Genomic DNA, 22,943 nt, shown 5'->3' with positions numbered 1-22,943 from the left:
TGCTGTATATGTCAGTGATTTATTTCTCCAGCATGGATATTTGGGACTGCAGAAGCAGTTTAGAAGGAGTGAAGAAATACAAACACGACAGTATCTTCAAAGAGCCTGGCATTATGAAGGAAGCAAGTTCTACATGTGCAAGCGCTCCTTCCACACACACAGCAATGGCATTGTTTGGGTTCAGCTTTCAGCAGATGTCCTTCCTCTGACACTGATTTTCCTTACGCATTATAAACAGATAATCCTACTTATATATCCTGTCAAGCCGAGTATCATTTGTATACTGCTTCTGTTTAAGTTGCCTAATAAATATTTCAGTGGCTTCATGGATGAGGGACAGTTCCAAGACGACTCATCAGGAGGCACTTCTGGGAGAGGAATAACATTTGTCTGCTGGAATCCTGTGGTTTCGCTGTATTATTCGCTGCTGTGCGTTCGGGAAGGAGGAGAAGAGCCCTGTTGTAACAAGTAATGAAAGTTGCAGATATCTGGGAGGCTGTGACTGCACTTTGGCAATGCACAGTAGGAGGTAACGACTCCAGTAGCTGTTCCTCATTGTCCGCCACTGCGGCTGGGTCATATAGGTACCAGACTTACAGAAGGCACGTTAAGGAACAGTTAGCTAACTTTTATGAACAGAAACATTAAGTAACTTTGTACAAAATCCCAACAAGCCAAGGACAGAGCCACCGGCTAAGTCCATGAGCCCCGAGAAGCATTAGCTGAGTAGCAGAACAGTGGGAGGCTGATCATGAAAGACCTGAAAACCACCAACTTTTTATGCTTGCCGTGATGTACATTCGAGAAATTTTTGGCAAGCTTTCAAATAAAAATAACTCTGAGGAGAAGCACGATCGCAGCAACCACACAGCTCCAAACTCGTCATTGTCTGTGAACAGACTCTCCCTTTACACTTTCATTGTCTAAGGTGACGCTGAAGGAGTTTCCACAAAACTTCCCAAGCTGAGGAATACAAAAACTTCCTTCAGGGCGGAGACACCTCACTCGCTCCAGCGCTTTAACCCGCCCTGCTGAACCCAAACAGGGGCCCACCAACGCTCCCACCCACCCGCCGCTGCCTGCCCGAGGGGAAGGGGTACCGCCCCCCCTCAGGCATCTCCCAGCTTCGGGGGGCTGTGCCTATCCTCCTCCCCTTCGCCCTCTCCCGAGGCCTTCGGCGCTGAGGGGACGGAGCTGTCACCAGCTCTCGCCCCAACGATCGCCCCGCAACGGCTCCAGCCCGCCACACCCGCGCAGGGCGCGCGCGGCGCCACGTGACACACTCCCCCCCTCTGTTCCCCCCCCACCCCCCGCCTTGTCGCACCGAGGAGCTTCGCGCGGGGGGCGCCGGCGAGGAGGGGCGGTGCGTGTCACGTGGGCGGGGCGCCGGGGATCACGTGATGCGGGCGGCCCGGAAAGATCCGAGGAGGAGCTCGGCCGCCGCCATTTTCCTGCGGCGCCCAGTGTGTGTCCCCTGTCCCCGGCCGAGCGGAAGGCGCGCAGGGGGAGGGGACGGCGGCTGGGGGAGGGGGGTGGGAGGAGGAGGGGTCCCTGCTCGGGTGACAGGTCCGTCCCTGAGGGCGGAGCGGGGGCCGCCTGCGGCACGGCGGGGTGAGGAGTCCGTGCAGCTCCATCCCCCGGCTAGTCCTCCCGTCCCGGCCCCTGAGGAGGGAGCGGAGCCGCTCTCGGTTCCAGCGCCGCCAGCAACCCGCCATGTCCGGCCAAAGCCTCACCGACCGCATCACGGCGGCGCAGCACAGCGTGACCGGCTCGGCGGTCTCGAAAACCGTCTGCAAGGCCACGACCCACGAGGTCATGGGCCCCAAGAAGAAGCACCTGGACTGTGAGTACCGGGGAGGGATGGCGGCCGAAGGGCTTTCCCCGCGCGTCCCGCCGGGCTCCCCCCTGTCCCGTGGTCCGGTGGAGCGGAGTACCCGCTGTGGGGCTAGCTCCTTTCTCACCGGCCTCACGGGGAGGCGAAGCCTCGTCAGGCGAAGGAGCTCTGTGTGTTTCACCATAGGACATTCTCATGGGGGGCGGGTAGGATCGGGGACGTGGCGATGGAGAGCTTGGGAGAGGCTGTTCAGTGTATCTGCTCTCCAGAAGGGGCCTAATTAGCTCTTCCCTATGCACAGGGCCGTGGACAATGTGAGCTTCTGAAGGACAGGACTTGCCCCATACCTCTCCCTTGGAGAGAGAGAACCACAGAGGCCAAGCAGAGGAATGGGCTGTAATTTCCTTACTAATTGATCTCATTTGTGTTTTGCTAAGGCAGCACTCCTCCATTCTGTAGAGGAGGTACAGGAGTTTCAGGAAGGAATAGCTGATCAGTTATCTTAATTCTTTCCCAGATAGTCTACCAGAAAAAAAAAAAAAGCTTCTCTATCATTCTTACAACTCTGCCACATAGAAGCATATGAACTGAGTGCTTGAGGGGCTAATCTCTCTCAGTAAGGATGGTGTTCTTAGTCTTAACCTTTCTAGTCTGTCTCCTTCATTTGGAAAGATGGGCCTAAGAGGACTTCTTTAGACCTTCAGTACCTGAGCGTAACATCCCATACAGGGACTGGTCATTTTTCAGCTTCTATTAAAAATAGATCCAAGGTGAGAAGGTTTAAAAGGTTTTCTATCGAGTCTGTTCCATCCAGGTGATTATGAAGAGAATGATGAGCACTGAAGTTCATATTATTGTGTCTCCCACTATGCTGTAGGTCACAGGACTGAGGGTGTTCTTGGCTTGAATACCTGATTATCTTGCATCTATTTATTCTAGGCCTTTTAAGGACCTTTCTCTCCCCTCCTCCACTTCCCCCAATATGTAACGAAAGATACTGGAGAGAGATGTGTGGCTATGCCTTCTGTATGCGTGCTTTCTCCTTTCCTCTCACCTATGTCTGTGAGGAGAAGATTGGGTCTTCATGTGTCTTGAATTTGTGCCTTTTGAGTTGCTCTGTATCCAAATGAGAAGACCAGATGATGGTACTAGGATTAATTGTACTGTAGTTATTTCTTCTTTCCACCAAAACATGTCTGACTTAAAGGTTTAAGAAATTCTTGTTCTGAGAGGGATGTGATCAATATTTTAGGGTAGCCCCAGAACAGTTGCCTCAGTTTCTTTCAGGTATTCCCTCTTCCATTTCATCTCTTGCCTGAAGACCAAGTAGTAACTGAGTGGCTTTATTTTTGGTCAGCCCAGGGTGTCAGAAGGCTGAGGAAATCTTTGGGCTTTAAGTAACTTAGTCTCAGGTAGAGAAAACACCTTGTCATATGGCTTGTGTATGAAGTCGTGGTGTTACTGGATTTCACACAACAGAAGGGAGGCTTTCTGGAAAAAACTTTTTTAGGTTTAGCCTGGAATAGTGCTAAAAGTACAGTTTCAGTAATAGGGCATTTAGCAGCTGAATTATTTCACGGTATAAGCTTTATGAAAAAGAATGTCAAACTGACCAGACAACTGCTCTTTGGACTAGTGTGTGTATGCAAGGGTGTGTATACAAGAGTGGTGTTCTGAACATGGTTGCTAGGGGACATCCTAATTGAGACCTATAGGATGCTGCTGTAGAAGGGTGCTTGAACTTCCATAGAAAGCTGTCTGGTAGTTGCTGGATGAGAAGCCCATTTCTGTATTTCCTTGTCTACTCTAGACTGTCAAAGGTCCCAGCTCCTGCCTCTTTCTCAGAGAATTCTTTTGTCAGAGCAAATCAGACTTGGTTTTTTTATTAGTTTTACTACTAGTCACTTTTTTTTAGTGGTTAGAATAGATAAGGTAGGTAAGTTTTGTATGCTGCCCCTAATAAGTTTGTTGGGAGTCTCTGTTCCTGGCATCAGGAAATGACACATGGTTTCGTATTTTGAAAATTTTCTTTGTTCATACCGTTTATGGTTGTATGTTTAAAAATGAATGCTTTTTGCACAAGCTGTGACTCAAGCCCCACCTCTGAACTATTTGCACATATCTTCCTTTTACAACAAACAGTTTAACTATTAGATAAGTCCTATGAACTGACATCTTACTGTGAATGACAATTGATATATCAGTCTTCATAGGCGGCATGCTTCTTAAATATTTTTCTAATTAGTGTTTATTGTGATAATGACAGTTAAAACTTACTTTGTTAAGGATTGTGTCCTGAACGAGTTGATAAGCTGAGTTTTCTAATACTGTCCTGGAATGAAGTCTTAGTTTTGTAGTATTTTCTGTGACCATGACATACGTTCTTGCTAATGTGGTATTTGTATTGCTTGTACAGATCTCAGAATCTCCGACTGTCCTGTTTCTGAAATTCTTCCTTTATTAAGCTTGAGCCATCATGAACGCATTTAAGTAGCTCAGCCTCACATTAACTCATGCAAGTGGGGGGAAATCCAACATAGGTACTCGTGCACATGATTATTCCTGTCCTCATTTATCTTGCTCTTGCCTGCCTATGGACTTCCAAAACGGAAGCGCTCCCAATCCTAGGTTTGTATATTCCCTCCATATTTCCCTCAGTGACCATTACCTTAATAATCAAAGAATGTAAAAAGGCATTCTTAGCCCATAATGATAAAACTATAATCTACTCCAACGACCGTTCTTTCTCTCCCATTACAAAGCTTAGTTTCTTGTTTGGTTTGAGGGAGAAAGAATTACAATTCTAATTTACAAGTGGACATGGCTTATGATAGTTAGCAACAATTGTCGTACGATCATATGCTTGCACTCAGGATATGCTTTTTCTCCTGTTTTGGAGGCCCAATCTTATAGCTGGGATAAGGATTCTCTGTTTTGTAATCTAGGTGCTGCTTTTGTAGTGATGGACTACTTGTTTTACAGTAGTCAGACAGGTTTAATAGTCTTGAAACCCTCAAAGCATAGTTCATGAAATTTCTTTTACAGAAAACCTAGTTTCACTAGGACTTTGTCCTAGTTTTCACACACCTCTGAGCAGTGATAGCTCAAAACTGGTTTGTGGGTTTAACTTGTATGCTGTGATTTATGCAGCCCTTTCTTTTGCGTTTAGCTTTTGGTTGCTGTGTTCAGTGCTGTATAGTGATGCTAAAAACAAGTGCTTTAGGTTGTTTGAATGTAAATGGTGCTGGAAAACTTGTTGCCAGATTTCACTTTTTTTATGTTATTCTATTGGGGGGGGAGGGGAGGGTGGTGCTTCCATAGGTGTATCTGGTGGATAATTCACGTTAGGAAAGCCAGAAGATACATAGTTAATGCCAAGTAGGAGGTTTCACTAGGTCAGTTCAGTGAAACCGCTGTAGCAGTGATATCTCAGTAGCATAAAAATGGTTTTATATGTGTGCATGTCGTGGAGTGTAGTTAAAACAGCTTTGATGTGAAACACGTTTAGGGTTGGGTTGGTGAATGAGTATGGCATAGTAACCCTATCTGCTTGTAGTTAATGGAGTAGCGCTCTTTAAAGGAGAATGTGGATGGATGACTTGGAAGGAAGTTGCAATGCTGTAATTATCCATTCTTAACAGGAAATCTCTTTATAGTTATGCCAGAGTGTAACTTCCTTGACTTCTTATTGTGAAGAAAAATCTCTATTTTTAAGGAAGATGGTAAACCAGCACCCTGCCCTATGTTGTGTAGATGTTTGTGAGAAGCTATGTAAGTGAAAGTAAACTTAATTGAGCTTGTTGGCAACTTATTTCCCAATTCCCTAGTGTCAGCTGTATTGGTTTTGTTCAGAGGCTACTACTAGTACAAATAAAAGTCCAGCTAAAGATTTGCTTTATGTGTGTGCTGTGTTTGGCTTCTGTTTCCAAATGAGATGGTACCTTGCAGAACTGAGAGGCAAGGATCATTGCTTTTCCCTGTATCTCACAAGAAATTTGTAGTAAAGCTGGGAAAAAACGTTTTAACTGCTCACCTGCCTTTGCATACTGAAGTGTAACTGGGTTATTTCAGTGATGTGGTGAGTGAACTCCTGGTGTCTATGGGTACTACTGTGTTCTCCAGTAGAAATAGATTATCCACATTCCTTTTATAGTATTGTAGTACTTCACCAAATTCATATTTTCTTTCTGGTTTTGGCAGGATTACCTGAAGTTTCTCGTGGCTTTGCTTTCCATTTTATAGTTGACTTAAATTTGTGGAGGCAGGCCATTGTTATTTTTGCTTAAATTGTTCTGTGTAACTGTAATTATTTCAAATACAGATAACTGCATTATTACAAGTTTCTTTTGAAGTATTCATTTTTCTCTCTGAGTTCTTCCATGATTCCTTTATCACTTCTTGCTTAGCCAACTTTTCCTAACTTTTTACTAGAATTCCTTTGGAATATTTGTTTGTGCCTTTTAGTAGAGTATGAGAACTATCATACTCCTCTAGACTGCCAGAGGGCCAATTTTCTACCACAGCTGCTCATTTGCAGAAAGAATAGCCATTTAGTTCTGCAGCTGTTGTTTTATTTTATTTAGCCTGAAGCAGTATTCTACTTTGGATGAAGTAAGAGGCAGGAACTAAGGAGGAGAAGCTGTAGGACACCTGCAATCAGCTTACTGTGGATCTTCATACTGCCATTGTTTCCCATCAGCTGTGGTTATTCAGGTGTCATGTAACTTTGGGCTGTAGCTGTAGTTGTGATTTTTTTTTTTTTTTTTTTTTTTTCTTCTTATGGTGCAGTCATCTCTCATATCTTCTAAAAGTGATGCTTGGAAGAGGCATTCTTTTGCAGTTCAGCCTATGACCTAATGATCTATTTCAGTCTTTAGTTCCTAATCTGAAGATCAGTTTTTGATCTGTAGATATGAAAGTTTTAAGTTGTTCCTAGTGACTTGGCTCACAAAGTAATGCTAGTTTGCATAATAATACAAAAGAGATGATTTACCCAACATGGAATTTAAAGCTTCTCTTTTTTGCATTGTGTATGTTGCCTTATGTAAAGTGCATGATCAGTACACTACATTAGCAAGTGATGCTGGTAGAATGCTGGGAAAGTTCACTTGTAAAATGTTACTGACTACTTGCTCTCCCTGGAAAATGCAACACGTTCTCTGACGCAGAGACACCTTTTGTATTTGAAAGCTTAATTTTTTTAACAGCCTTCTTAAATTTAAGTTTCTCAATATCTTCAAGATCTTTTCACTTATTAATTCTCAAACATCAGTTCTTTAAAAATAGCCCACTGGTCTACGATTGGTCGAATATGCGCACTGTTATATTTTCTGTAAACTCTGCAGAAGCTGTTCCTCAAGCATGTTAGAAGAAATTGGGTAAGTATTGTAAATGACTTGTTTATAAAAATCTTGAAGTCCTGTAGTGGGACAGTTAGTAAACATTTCCAAACTGTTCATAATACAAGTTTAAAGCAATAATCTCAAGTATGTGTTCTTACTTCTCAGTATCTTAGTAAAGTCTTCTGCTGCAGCGATCAAAACTTTGCTTTGTGTCAAATGACTGATTTTTTTGTCCCACAGTATGTGAGTTTAACCGTTTAGATTTCCTGCAGGTTGAAGTTTTAACGCTAGAAGTAGTTGTAATTTGGAGCTGAATGTTATCTTGCAAAGGCTTAGGTAGGAGAGAGATTTTGTTACTGATTACGTCTGCACTGGATTAGAAGTAAACGAGAAATAACTGGCCAAAAAGCTGCAGCCAGGTGGAAAGGAAAGAAACTGATGTTGATATAAAATTGTTGGGTTTGATACTTTTCTTGCTCTTCTAGCAGTTTTCTCCATTGTTAAATGTGGTTGTGAGCAGGCAGAGTATGAACTTTTATTAACTATGTATCCTTCTAAACTCCAAGGAAGTAGAAATACTGTTGCACTTTGTATTTCACCCCTAGCTTTACATTAGAGCTTTATCAATTAGCTGGTAGTTTCTAAACCTCAAAATATTGTTAGTAAATTCAGTGCTAACTTGTGGTACTCTCAACTCATGGCAAATCCAAGTTATGAGTAATATGTGACAAATCAGGTATTGAGACTTGAGAAATTAGGGAACTAAGCTGTATTTAACTGTGTGAAAATAACTTAATGAAATTAAGCGTTTCATAAAGACTTAACAAATACGCTGGATTTTCCGATTGTGACTAAACATCTCCTGTGATATTTTCCTAAAGGAGCTTTATTAAAGTAATGCTTATCTAGTTCATTTGCAATATTAAACATGAGTAAATTAGGCATTTATAAGTTTTACCTCAAAACAGAGGGTGTAAAATAACAAGATCTACACCAAAAGTTAACTTGGGAGTGTCAATTCCGAGCGTGAAGTGTAAGAAAATTTCCTGGAGTGAACAGTGGTGGCATAAAGAGAAATCCTGTGGTTTTATTTTAATTCATGTCATGACATATACATAGTCCATAAAAAATAGAAAAGGTGGGGTTTGTACCCATTCTGAGCTCTCCTATATAATTTCCTTTAGACCTATGTTAATTTACTGAGGAAGCGCTCTCCACATCAACCCCTCCTTCCCTTTCTCCTGAAAAGACACTTTGGACATCTTCACTTAATGTTCTTTATTGCTTCCTCCCAAGCAAGCAGTCCTTCAGTCACCACATCTGTATGCTCTAGCAGCGGTGCCATTCTAGCAGCAGTGATTCTTTTGCTTATGTAGGAAGTGATAAGTTTGCACGGGTTGAAACTGCTATGGTATTTCACATATTTACTCTAAATATGGTACTTGCAGTAGCATGTAGCTCAGCTATTCCAGTTGTCAACCGTGTGCTGTGACGTCAACAAAATATCTCTACTGCTTGTAACCTTTGATGATTTTTAACAGTTAATTTAATGCAATTTAAAGCACAAATTATGAATCCTTAATAACACTGTTTCCTAGTTACATATTTAGTATTAAAAAAAGTTTTTCCACGTTAATAGCTTGTAAAAACGGATTTTTTTTAATCCTGTTGAAAAAGGTGATAATGCAATTCATATCATTCCTCGATAAGTTTTGTTCAAAAAAACCCCCAACAAAGCAAAAACAACCCACTGGTATTCAGCTGCACGGCATAAGTTTCTAAAGTTACAACAGTAAACTGGATTTCAAGACTTGGAATGGATAACATACAAAGTTTTAAACTAAACTCAGGTCATAAACAGAAGTAAACATTTAAAATTTTTTTTTTTTTTTTTCATTTTTCTATGCCTTTAATCTGGCAGTAAGTCTACTCAGAGCAGCTCTGCTTGTCTGTGATTTGTTGCTCTATCTGCCAAATCAGAAGGTTGAGTGTCTTGGCTATCAAACGGTAGAAGTAGGTGTCTTCATGTTCTTATGGGCTGCTTGAAACTTGCTTTGCTGTTGGCGATGTTTGTATTCTTCTGGGGTGGATAATGAGCTGTAATGCGATATGGCAATGTTTCTGTACCTGTCTTTGCTTTTCAGGTGCATGCTTTTTGTTTTGGATTTAGTTTTGTTATGTAGTGTTGTGTCCTCTTCCTGCCCCTTCTCCCCATATGTTCAGAAATCACATCAGCATTTTACCTACATTTGTTTGCAGTCACACTTGGCTTATTTGGCTGATATCTCTGCTCTTGCTGACAAATGGGTCGATATTTAATTGGAAATTGGGTCACACTTGAATTTGATTTATCCCCTTCCCCTCCCTCCCTGCCCAGTATTGCTGTAATAGTTGCAGCCATCATTGCAACCTATTTCAAACATTATGAATTTTCTGATCCACAACTTTGCATATTCTTGACCTGACCTTGTTTTTTTATGTGAAATGTTAAAAGTTGTTTAAACTGTTGTGATGGTTAAGCCCCCATACTGAGAATGGTGGTGTAATTTGATCAGATTTAATTCTGTCCCTTTTTCTATTTGCTAGAAACCATTGGTGTTTGTAATTCAGCAAATATACTGTTATGAAGAGTTTAAAAATAACTTTCATTTAAAAATCAGCCTGTTAGGAATATTTGCTTGACTATGTATAGCAGCTACATACAGCTGTAGTTCACAAAGCAATTCTTCATTTCTGTATTGATGTAAAGCTAGCTTCATTGAGGCTAGCTTACTCATGAAATGCCTTCATCCTTTTTTTCTGTCTTACAAGGGGTACTTAAGTTTAATATTCACATAAGTGATTATGTCAGTTTGTAAGTTTTAGGGGTGAAATTCAGGTGTTTTACTTGCAATTACTTCTTATTCGTCATGAGCTACAACTAGTACTGTTCAAATCATAGTTGCAGTTAAACAGGAAAAAATGCCTTTCTGAACAATATCCTTGTGTTCTTTTTTCCTCTTGACAAGCCAGGTTTGTTTACCATTTAGAAATATACTGGAATCCTTAGATTTTAATTTTGAATTAATTCTCAGGGTGATAGCCCATGTCAGTTTGCTTTCATCGATATAGACATGCTCTCATTAGCTGGTTTTTATTAAAAGTACTGAATTTGGTTTTATTATCCTTTTAATAAAATCTTCTGTAATATATTAATAACCTGCCTTAAATTCAATAGGAGTTCTTTCTCCCTGGAGTGCTTGCATTTCAGTCATGAGTGTCACAGTACAGCATTGCAGAATAAAAGTTAGTGTATCAAACATATATGTGAAGAGGACTTTAATCATAGGAATGAAGGAAAAGTCAATGGAAACCAAATATGAACACTTTTGCATTCCTGGGATGTAGCTATTTATAATAACTATATAAAATGCATACTAAGTTGCTGCATTTGATTAGCTGTCTGATGGAAAAGCTCAGGATGCGCAACTCCTAGCTGTAAACTGAAACAGAGACTAGCACACTGTGTTGTGCTTTGGGGGAAAATGATGGTCTGAATACAGACTTTTATTTTTAAGTTCCTGATAGTTAATAGGGCGCTAGCTCAAACTTTCTTCCAGACCTGCTCAGTTGGAATGCTTTGCCACAAGAGTGGCATGATTAAGCCTATCAAATGTAATTAAAGCTAAAACATAAATTAAGTAAATTTCCTAGCAGATTACTTTGCATTAAAAATATGGCATATGTGAAGTTTGTTAAATTGCTGAATTTGGCATGTAAGTGGATGGAAATCCAGAGAGGCTTTTGTGTTAGTTCTCAAATACCAGGGAACAGCACAGTTAGTTCAACCTCTGATGTTTGGAATTGCATTGTTATGAATTTGAAGTTCTTACATTTCCAGGGGCTGATTTTCTGTTTTGTTGTTTTTTGCTTTTTGTTTACACAGTTATTTTATGAGGAGACTTTCTTCAGATTTAATTATCTGTAACTGAAATACAGTGCATTAGAGGAGATAGTTTTGTCTTTATTTTAAACTGTTAATGAGGAGCCTTTGTAGACAGGAATGTGGTCAGCCTCTTGGTATGTAGGAGGGCTGACACAAGATGTTATAACACCTAGTTTTACTATAGTTCCATATTCTTTTTAGCTCTCTGAGATTTTAACCAGTGAACAAATCTTACTTTGAAGCAAATGGAATAACTATATTTTGCATTGTTAGAGCTGTTCTTTATGAAACAATTTCATTTTAAAGATAGAATCTGGCTGAAGTCATCTTTCCTTTTACTGAGGACCAAGAGGCAGATGATAATTTACTTCTGCTCTTGGCTTTAGTTTATCTTAGAGGCTGTTTGTGATAGGGACATGTCATTGTGCATGGTAAATAGAGAAATTCCCATCTGAAAGCTGTGGGATATGGAGGAGTTCTTTCTGTGTACAGCTTCCCTTACCGGTCCAGTTTCAAACTTAAGGGTTTGAAGCTCTATATTTGCTCTAGAACTTTGTGAAACTTGATAACCACGTGGTCACTGACAAACGATCTGTAAAACTGGGGAATGAGCAGAAGAGCTGATCTGGATTTATGAAACTCAGACATAACAGCATTGTTGTAAGAGGGTGGGTTCCCCTTTGTAAGGCCCTTTGCTTTATGTACTGAAAATCAGTAAAGCTTAATGTACGGTGCTGGAAAAATACAACTTCATTTTCCCTCTCCATGTTCAGTGAAAACCATTCCTGCTCCACCCTAACCTGTATCACAATATATTTTAAAACTTTTACTCTGAGCAGCTTTGACGTGGGCTGTAAAGGATGGTTTTGATTCTTTAGCTCTTGTGCCCTTGTAAAAGGATGCTATTCAAACGTGCATTGAAGCTGTACTTGGGATGAGCCAGGATGAGTTTTGTTTGCTCAGGGAGCTCCAAATATCTCATGGGAGATGTTAGTCTAAATTGAAGAAGGAAGTAAAAGCTAAATTAGGCAGGCATTTCCAACATTTCTATTAATAGCATGGAGGATTTTAGCTGTTCCTTTACTTGACTGCCTCCCTTCATGGGAGAGCTGCACACTTACAGTACATGGGTCAGTTGAAACAATAGTTTTGTGAAAATACCTGTGTTTTGATGGGGGAAAGAGGTGACTTTTTTTTAAAATGCTTTTTTCTTTGTGCTCCGGTGCTCTGTTTTATCCAGTTTGCTAACAGTTCATGTCAAAATCTGATCTTGTATTGGCCAAAAGAAGAGGTATGAAAGTGGCTGTCAGTAACAATTCTCCTTTAATGAGTTCACTTTAAGTGCAAAATGTGAAATAGATGGTATGGAATTGATAGAGCTTGCATTAAAATGGCTGCAAGAAGTACTCTAGATCCAGGTATCTTGAATTTTAGCTTGAATTTTTGTCACTGATTTCAAAAGTAGTGACACTTTTTTGACCAAAACTACTAGAATTTTGCACATCACCAAATATGTTAGCATGGAAGGAGCAGCTTCATGTTTTTTGTTATGCTTCTTTCTCCTATTCCTGCTGGGAAAAATGAAGATTAGTCCCGCTTAGGAGTAGACAGAAGTCATATAGAGATGGCTGGTATGTAGATGACCTTTCACATGAAGAAATCACTTGTGAGATTTAAGGGAAAGAGCAAGGAATAGAAGGAATGCAAAACAATTTCACAATTTCATGTCTAGAATTCATTTCAGACTTTACACTATCATCTCAGTCCCCATGCTTTTTTACGAAACCGACTATTTTTCTTTCAGTTTTTCAGCACAGAGAAAGAAAAATCTTGGACACATTCTCCAAAACTGTGTATTCAGACTGTTTTGTATAACATCAGGGAGTACAAAACTTAGCCTGTTTGATCTCTGAGATACTAGCCCAAGTACCCAACTGTGTAAACCCATGCTGTCTTGTGTGGTTTTTTGCCAATCACTTTATGGGAGAAGGTTGGTGTTTGAATTTCATTGAACGATAAATATTTGAAATTTGAGGATTTGCTGCTTTGCACATTCAAATAATTTGTCAGGATTTTTTTTTTTCTTTAAGAAAACGTGTTGTATGATAGAATGGCAGATGATTTAAATTGCTTTCCTCCTTGGTCTGCTAACTGAGATTCGGTAAGGAAAGCTTTGCAGCAAGCTTTAGTCAAGTGTTTTTATTGCCCCTGCATTGTCAGTGGAGAGAGAACTCCTATGGTAAAATCTTGAGCGTTACTAGTTTGGGGTTGACTAGCTGCTTTTATATTAACTACAGAGAAAAAAAAATGTATTCCTCAGCAAAACTCCCTCATGAAATCTGTGTTTTGCTTTGTTGCTTATTAGCAGCGTGTTTCTCTTGACTTTGCCTTATTTTCCCTACTTTTCCCCTTTTTCCACTTTTGTTAGGTTCCTTCTTATGTAATGTTTTATAAGCTCTTAAATCAGAGCTACAGTTTTCATTAAGACCTGTTAAGCTCTGTTTATTTAGCTAAAACAGCAAGCGATCATCTGACAGGGCACTGCTGTAGGTATTTCCTGAGAGATCAACAGAAAAGTAAGATATACAGATTTTCCACACAGAATAGGAAACACTGCCTAGCTGGATTGTAGCATGATGTGTGTAAAGTTTATTCATAGTGAGAATCTGGGCTGAAGCCTACTATCGGAGGAGTTTTGCTCCAATAGGTAAGCGTTGTGCTATTTGCAAGGAAAAGCATATAGCACTGTCTTATAATAAATAGTACTAATTAAAAAAAATCTAAATAATTTGGACTTCCTTCTGTTTCTTATATGCCAGAAAATGCACCACTTTTAGTAAGTTTATGTACTGGGCTTTTGATACTTCCTATATTAAAATGAACCCAAAATACTTAGTCATTTTTGCTTATTTATGATGTTGGAAGAGCATGATTTAATAAACATACCATTGTAGGATATGGCTTAAACTTCTTTGGCGTTAGGTGTGAAAGTTTCCCAGATTTTTCCCTTTATCAGGTCAAAGTCTCAATTTTGCTATTCTATGTAAGTATATGAAAAGCAGTCAAATGTGTGGTGTTCGTTTTTTTTTTTAACCAATATATAGCAGGGGCAAAAGGACTTATAATAGATGCTGTTGCACCATTAGGATCTCCTGACAGTACAGCTTATTTTGTACAACAAACTAGCGTGAACTCTTGACAAAAGAAAGCATATTTCCACAAAATTATATGTCTGGAGTTTTTTTGCCAGTAATTAACTAGACAGCCCTTTATTGTAGGTGAAGCTGTAGAGGATGGTATCTGCCAAGAAATATGTCCTACCATGCATTTAAATATTTTTACAATGCACAGCTTTAATTACGTTGAATTTACTGTGCTATATAATTTCCAGTTTGCTGAAGACACCAGTACACTTAGTGTGCTGCAGACATTACGCAGTCTGGGAGGTTGCATAGTAGATGTGTTTTGGCATGAGTGCTTTCCAGAAACTGGAAAGAGAAGGTCATAGTTTGACCAAAAAACTTTGCTATATGGAGGTGGATATACACATCTTCATCTGCAGTTTCAGCACTGATGGAGGCAGGCAAATACAGAGGCAGAACTCCTTTAACTGAAATACATGTTTCCTGACAGCTCCCAAAGGCATTCAAGAAAAATGTGCTATTCTTGCTCTGAATTAGATTCTGTTTAGAAGGAAATCTAATTTCCAGAGTCTTATTTTAAAATGGGAGAGAATAACAGATATTCCAAACAACTTTGCTAGAGTAAGGCTTTTGAGCTAGTGAAATGAGACAAGTATTGAAGTAGGAAAACCTCTGGTTAGATGGCTTTGGTTATATCTTATCTTTGGTTTTGTCTATTAAACTGTCTAATTAAAGATGCAGCACTGCTGTTCAAAGGGAAAAATGTGAATTACATGTGTGTGATTAGTTCTAAAATAACAAAGATCTGGAGAATTTTTTGGCTTGAAAATCTGTTCAGCGAGATGTGGTGGCAGGAGGTCAGATTGACGTTAACGCGCGATGGTGGTTTCAGTTTCACTATGCTGTAGAGTGATGGTACATCACTACTACGAAATTACTTTCTGATGCATTTTTTAGAATAAAGTGATGTGGAAGTTAAACATTTAAGAAACACCTAAATTACACTTGTGTGAATACTTTTTATGTTTAGAAGATGCATATATTTAGACTTAGAAACTCCTAGAGGTGTTTACTGGCAAAATGTGCTGTGCATGGTCAGGCGTGTTTTCTCTGTTTTTCTGTAATGCAGGATTAAGGAAGTCACAGATGTTGGAAGGTGTCGTAGGTACTTTGGCTGCCTTGGGGTATACTCTTTAACAGGTTTGATCTGAATCCCATATGGACCAGGTGAGCTCTGGGACCGGAAGCTTTGAAGACGGGCTATTTAGCTTTATCACAAATGGTGGCATCAACAATTATGGCATTTAATCCCATAAGTTGAGATCAGGAGTTCTTTGCAGGATTGAGGAGGGTTAGATACTGAAGTGAACCCTAGTTATGTTAAAGGCCCACCTTCCTGAAAAAAAAGTCGTCTTGCTGCAAAACACCTGTAGAGTTGTGCTCACTGAGGATTTCTTGTTCTGCAGTGTCTGCTGTTGACAAAGTGGTTTCTCTGTTCCAGTAGGCTGGGCTACAATAATGTTACTGTACCACTGCTAGCAAGCTGCCAGGTAAGGGCATATTGTTAGTACTTTGTGTGAGTCTAGGAGGTATTTGAGAGCAGTCTGCAAGGATTGGTTGCTTACTATTGGCAGTACAACAGCAGCTTGTCCATGTATTTCATAAGTCTTGTTTTTAACATGCGTCCATTAGCACAACTTCTTTTTGTTGTATGGAGGTGTAATAGCTATGGAGTATTTACAGAATAAGTTCCTTTGGAGCAGAAGGAAAGGGCTATAAGTGCATTTATAGTATGCAAAGGCAGATGTCTTGGGCACTATTCTTGTCGGAGAGAAGGATAGAGACCAGCGTGATAACGTATTCAATGTATACGTGGTGATGAAGAGACCTGAGGGTTAATATCTTTGGCATCACGTACTGATCTCTCTCAGCTATCTATAAACCATGTTATGTGCCTTCTCTATGCACCTTAAGGTAAAATCATAGGATAAACTCGCATGTATGCAGACTGTTTGCTTGAAATAGCTTCATATTTGCAGTAGGAGATAAAAGTAGTGTTAAAGCTATACAATTTTCAAAGCAATTAGTCTTCATTGAAATAGAAATGTTCCACCTAATGCAATTCATTGTGCTTCCATCCATCCCCTGTGTATGACTATCCACACTATAAATATTATATTGGATTCTTAAATATTTATTATAATATTTTATATAGTAATTTAACATTATACTCTAATATATTAAACTCAAATATTTATTTCAATATTGAATCAGATGGCTGTCATTCAAAATCAAAGCCTGCCTGGCCACCTGTCCTAATGTATTCTCAAACAGCACTTCTCATACAGAACCGTTAAGGTATGTACCTGCTTTCTAGCTCGTCAGAACATAAAGAAGTGGATGCATCCTCAAGTGTTTGCAGTTATGTGCTCTGAAAATACTGACTTAATGTTGAACAAATAACTGTTTGTAATTTAATTCATGAACGCATCGAAACTAGCATATGATCAGTGAAAGAGGATATTTGTTTCTCCCTGGTTTAAATAGGCCGTTGGCCTTAAATAGTCAGATTGAATGTACTGCTTATGCAGGAATTGTCATGTTAGTTGGCTGATACAGGCATTTTTCATCTTGTAATCAAGAATCACCTTAAGAATATGATTCATAGGCTCATTATTAAGCATGTTTGTAAAGATAGGATCAACTATGTTAAGGAATATTTACTTATTTTAGTTGAATTCAAATGGGCAGGACCTGGTAAACATCTTCTGAAATGAAACTTCTGATTCTAGCTCTAGCTTAAATAATCTCTTAAATTTTTGCGACTGTCTCTAAGAAAATGTGAATACTGAAGAACAGCAGACAAAAAGGAATTGTAGGGAGAGGAGAGAACCTGGAAAATTAATCTTTAGAACGATAAATAATATCTTTTAGATACTTTTGTATTGATTAATATTTTAAGATTTTAAGAAAGATAGTTCTCTCCTGTTACAACAACTGATCTTGATGGGTGCAGGTAGCAAGCATGTTTTTGGTGTGTTTTCTCTGCATGACTCAAATTGTTAGTGCATGGGAGAACTGCTTCAATACAGGCTGCTTACATCACTTTGCCATCAAATTGGAGGATATTTAAAGTGGATATGTCTGTATCTCGTTCTAGTGAAGCTTTTTATTAATAACTGGTATGTTGGAATACACCATGTGTTAACAGAGAATAGCATTGTGCTGGGAATGTTTGCAGCTGCTCTTCAGACCAAGATTAGAAGACAAAGCTGATAAATTGGAGTAGTACTCCATGAATGCTTGCAAGTGCAAAGTTCTAAATGGGCAAGGAAGGTGTCAAAATTGAGTATAAAAGGATTATCTGAAAGTGCGGGAGCACTGCAAGAGGCTTTGGCTCATTTTATTTTCATTATAAACCATCAATGTGAGGCTACAGGAAAGATGAGCGTCCTTCCATATGTCTGTAGAAGAATGTATTATGAGACAGAAAGTTGTTTTCATTATATTTGGTGCTGGGGAGCTTCAGTATCCAGCTTGGGACACTATATTTTTAAAAAAAAAAAAGTGAAACTGTAGAGAATCCAGAGATCAGCTGAATTAAGAAGACTGCAAAGTTAGGAAACAGTGAAAGAAAAATATTTATTTTATTAAGAAAGTAGATACCAGAATAGTGTTTTTCCATTGTGTTAATGGCTTTTATGCAGAGGGCAGATATTCTGTCTCCACTGAGAAAGACAAGAGGAAGTTCCTTTTTTAATCTGCACCAGAACATCGGGCTTTTGGATTATAAGATAGGTCTAAGGAAACTTGGAATTATGGAGATGTGGAGTAACCACTGAAGGCCAAGGCAGACATTTTTGGAGAACAGTGGATGACTGTAATTGGGCGATTGAGTAATATAATCACTCATTGTTGCTGAAAGTGGGAGGACTTGTCCACTTCCCTTTTTCCTCTTATTCTTCTTACTTTTTGGATGTCATCATCTCCTCTTCTGTAGTGGCTTTTGCCAGTTTTCGTCTTCTGTGAGCCATTTTTTTATCTTGTAGGACAATGGAAAAGCTATGCGGGGTTGTGTCCCCCTATGTGTCGTCCCCTGTCATCCCACCATAAGAAGTAAAGTCAAAGAGCTGCCATAAGAGTAAATGTAGACAGTTAGAGATACCTGAGGCAATAATGCTGAGTTCACAGGGTTACTGATAGAGACTTAAGGTAGTTTCTAAGAATTGCAATTAGGAACTGCAGTTTTAGGTAGGAGAGAGAACATGATAGTCATCTTTGAATTGGAAGAAAAAGGCAAGATGCAACTCGATGAAATGAAAATATAAATTGTTGGCTGTAGAACAAGCTATCCTACATTATACTAAACCTACCTTCTGCCTTTTTTATCCTGCTTATCTAATATAAATAAGATTAAATCACATTCCTTTTTAAACATGGAAAACCCTGAACAGAGTGGGTCTTCTCAGATTTCTTTAACTCTTCCATAAATTATTTCCTGAGTCAGTGTATCTAGCCCTTAGAATAATGTTATATGCAGAGGAAGAATTTTCAACTGGAATTTTTATTGTTAATTATGAGAAATGTGTGGTCCAGATTTTCTTGTCCCCCTCTCGAGGTGACTTGGGTGAAGCCACCGGGAAGTCTGCAGTAGAAAACTCCTAGTAAAGCAGTTTGGTACAAGTGGGTTTGTTCAGAAGAGAAACAAAACTAAATTTAGAACAAATATTGTTTATGGCATATTTTGTTTTAAACTGCAAATGCAGGTATTGTCTGGTAATTGTGAAAACATTTAAGTATTACTCAGTTTTTAAATACATGCTGGTTATAGAATATTCTTCCGTCAGATTAAATGTCATTTACTGGCTCAGACTGAAATTTAACATCACTCTCTCTTTCTGGCTTGATCACTTAAGTATGCCATTTGGGGTTTCTTTGTTTTGGCACAGGCTTCATTTGCAGTTACGAAATGTATCTCTTTGAGAAAGAAATAAATTTTTAAAAACTGTCAAGTTTGCATGCTTGAGTTCATGTTCAAAACTACTTTGATTATTGTTTTTAGACAGATTGTTTCATTCTCTAATCCTGTTTTCCATATTTAAATACGAACGTTACCTATGGAAGAGGTGGGAAATTATTTAGAAATTTACCATATGCATACAGTAAGTTATCTGGGTTTAAAATGTCAGTTAGAATGTGTAGAATCAGATTTGAATGTGTCAGGGTTCATAGTCATCAGAACTGTTAATCTGTAGAAGTAGATTTTAATAATAGATTTTACAGCCAACCTCTGTATTTTGTTCTTATTTTAGTATTTCTGATTTCTTGTGTTTTTTCATAAGTGTCCAAAATCCTTTCATGGCACAGCTAAATCCTCTAGTGTTTAAATATTGAAGACTAGTACCTGTTAAATGTTCTGTAAATGTTTTCAAGGGGTTTTGCTAGAGTTCATAAACTTTTCAAATAAAACTGGTATGTATTTGTGAAGTACTTTCAATTTTTAGGGTTTTTTTGAAAAATTTTTTTTGAAACTGGATACAGTTAGAATAAGAAATATCTTAAGTGCTTGCTACCTTCATAATCAGCTTGTCAAGGTGAGTGGAAAAAAATAACCACTGTAATCCAAAATACTTGTTGTCATCAGCAGCCAGTTGAAAAACTCTTCCCCTTGATATTTTATATTGTACATTTGAAAACAAGGGCCTACCTTGACTTGCCTTCTATTTAAGGTAGGAAGATGATCTGTTATGGAAATGTGAATAAAACAATGCAACTAGAAAAAATATCTAATATAGAAAGATCAGGTAATTCTAATCTTTCGAGTTAAACTTCACAGAAACCACCCAGGATAAAAAGAAATTTTTAGTTCAGCAAATTACAGAATAAAAATTGACCATGGAAGACTTTGCAGCTGCTGCAATGTGTGCCTAAATTCAGTTTCTGCTTCATTTGCTGTCAAATGTTCCATTAACTTAACTGGAGTGTCTGTTTGTTTGTTTGTTTTTTCCTCAATAATACCTATTTTCCCTATTACATAACATTTTTCCATGTCCTCCTGGAAAGGAAAGATGTGGCAGGCATGTGTGCCTTGACAGAACCTGTGACAGGACTATTTAAAATCAACATGGGTACATAGATCATGTTAGTTGTTTTGGGGGGTGGGAGGAGGTTAATCCCGAACCCATAAAATTTCTTTAGAAATAGTAAATTAAATTAAGCTTTACACCACCACTAGTGCTTGCTATTCCTAACATAAAATCAAAGGAGGGAATTTTTTGTCTAGTGGCAAACTTCTTATCGGCATAAACCCCATCGTTTCAGATCATTAACCAATTTGGCACCAATTTGCTGACTCCTGATCTTTGGAATTTTTCACCAGATTCGTAAAGACTGTTGACAGCGTTAGCTGCTGCTACACGGTGTGTCATTATGTGGGAAACGGTCGTGTCTGCTGACTTTCTCATCCACCCCTTGGTAATACCTTACCGGTGGAACTGTGTAACAGATATTTATATTCAGCATTTGCATTTCAGTTAAGATTGCTTACAAATGCGGGAACGCTTCACAGTTGTTGCTCTGTTCCAGTGCTCAAATATTTGGCTAGAGCGAGAAGTATTAATATAAGAAAATGAGACCCTAACATAGTGGAAAGTGGTATAATATGGGAGTTATAAGATACGGTTTGAAATTTAAACAGCTAGAGAAGGGAACTGAACTTGAGTCTTAGCAGAGCAGACACCTATATGCATTTGTTTTGGTTTTGTTTTTTGTTTCAGCTGTTGGGTTAAGTGGAGACACCAAAATTTTCCCCACTGTACATGATTTTCAAAAGTGTAAAAAAATGAAAGTGTTTCAGCTTTGAATGTTCTGTCTTGTGGAGAAACTGCTCCCCTAGAGGGAAAAAACTAATGCTGTATCAATAGCTTTTTAAGTCTGAAGCGCTTCACTAAAATCCTTTTGTATTGCCGAAGGTGAAAGGGGAAAAGATTGATCATAAGCAAATGCACACTCTTGAGTAGAATTATTTTGAGTATATACACTGTCCCACGTTCCACCATTAATGATTAGCCACAAGTGTTCCCTTGTGCAAGCGGAATGTCAATCACTAGCATGTTATCTCTTCAGATTGAAAGCTAATCCATATGCTAAATGGATTGTGTTCTATTGAATTCCTCTATGTGAACATAATTTAATAAGAATTCAACTCATTCAAGAAATGTTTTATATTTCCTTTTATATTTAAAAAAGAAACGGCTTTGCTATGTGTTTTGGCTTCAGTTATAAATTTACTAATTAGGTAAACTTGATGTGATGCATACTTGGCTTACACTTTGGATCCATCAATATGTATTTAAATTCTAATAGTAATTTTTGGCTTTCATCCTGTTAAGAAAAGATGAAGTGTTAAGGCAAATGAGAGCTGCCTGACAACTTCATAGTTTGTTGGGTAACTTCACTTCTCCTCCTGGCATGCTGAACTTCTGGTAGTTTGTGTTTTAGAGTATTTAGATTCTGACTATTCTGTGGGTATTAAGAATTTTTCATGAAAGTTTCAATTTGTGTGTGATTATATATGTATGCCTTTCATCATAGTGTTTGTCTTGTCTTGGCATTGAGTTTATCTGAAATAAAGCAGCATATGCTATCCGAAAAGTGTGTAGTCTGTTTGGAATGGCCTTTAAGCTTTGACAACACCTTGTGGTAGGGCAGAGATACATAACATGCACATCTGCCCAAAGAAATGATAAAAAGAAATTAGCTATTTGTTTAATTTGGTAGGATGGTACTTTAATAATCTTTAAAAAAAAAAAAAAATCAAAGAACTATCCGTATACAGGACTTGTTATTGGGCATAGCTGTGTAAATGTGTGTTTGTGGAAGATCACAGAATAAATTGGAGACTCCTCTTGGACCTGGAGCTAAGTATGTGCATATTCTGAATATATAAGCTCAGGCTGTTAACATGTGGTTTACTTGATTAATCACCCGTAGTGTCTTTTGTATGTTGATTTTATGTTGGCTTGGGAGAAATCAAATATTTGTTTAATGTGGTAAAGGTATATGTGCCTGTCTTTAATCATGCCTTGTACTTCTAGTGTTTGTTAGTTTCTGAAGTTAAAATATACATTAAGGCAAATTTTGCCCCTTTTGTTGTTCAGATGGCCATTTCCATATTGAATCTTGCACTAAATTGTAATGCTGCATTTGTGACACCAATTTCTGTGACCGTGGGTGATGTCCAACACAGGCCTGACTCCTGTAAGAAGCTGTTTTGGGGGACACTTGAGTTTTTATCACAGTAATACCTCTAGCAGGGATCAAAAGAAAACAGGCCATCCAAGCAAAGCTGCTCACGTATTGGATAGCTTCAGTGTGAAAACTGGATCCTTTAAACAGGAGCAGTAGTAAATTGATCTGCTTGTCTTGTGGAACTCTTCTTTTTGAACTGTTTTTTTAATATCTTTTCAAAAATAAATAAATTCGGCTAATTCTTACAATGCAAACTTCTTGAGTTTCTGGCAGGACCTGTAACTTACTTTATTTTCTAGTTGTAATTAGTCTGAATATTGCACATGAGCTGCTTTCCAAGATTGCAGTTCTTGTTTCCTAATCATTTTCCAATCAACTTCATAAAACTGCAATATCCACAAGCACGTGTGAATGAAGAGCAAAGTGCTCTTATTCTGAAGATTTTTTGG

The 22,943-nt window shown here is 38.6% G+C and overlaps 1 protein-coding gene across 16 annotated transcripts in view; it reads left to right on the top strand.

Moving 5' to 3' along the window:
• The first annotated feature begins 1,407 nt into the window (after positions 1-1,407).
• PICALM (phosphatidylinositol binding clathrin assembly protein) overlaps positions 1,408-22,943 on the top strand; it is a 67,529-nt gene continuing 45,993 nt past the window's right edge. For 3 of the 16 annotated variants that reach the window (XR_012672063.1, XR_012672068.1, XM_075140244.1), the window contains exon 1: positions 1,410-1,843. Coding sequence is in view for 8 of the 16 variants with exons in the window: in XM_075140244.1 (XP_074996345.1) it covers positions 1,714-1,843 (130 nt within the window). In the remaining 8 variants the exon portion in view is untranslated. Of the gene's footprint in view, positions 1,844-15,219; positions 15,795-16,518; positions 16,603-22,943 lie in introns of those variants that run through there. The other 13 variants (XR_012672065.1, XM_075140240.1, XM_075140247.1 and 10 more) reach the window with 7 other exon arrangements.

Source organism: Calonectris borealis, chromosome 1 (assembly GCF_964195595.1).
Source record: "Calonectris borealis chromosome 1, bCalBor7.hap1.2, whole genome shotgun sequence".
Taxonomy (NCBI): Eukaryota; Metazoa; Chordata; class Aves; order Procellariiformes; family Procellariidae; genus Calonectris; species Calonectris borealis.
This window is presented reverse-complemented; position numbering and strand designations above follow the sequence as displayed.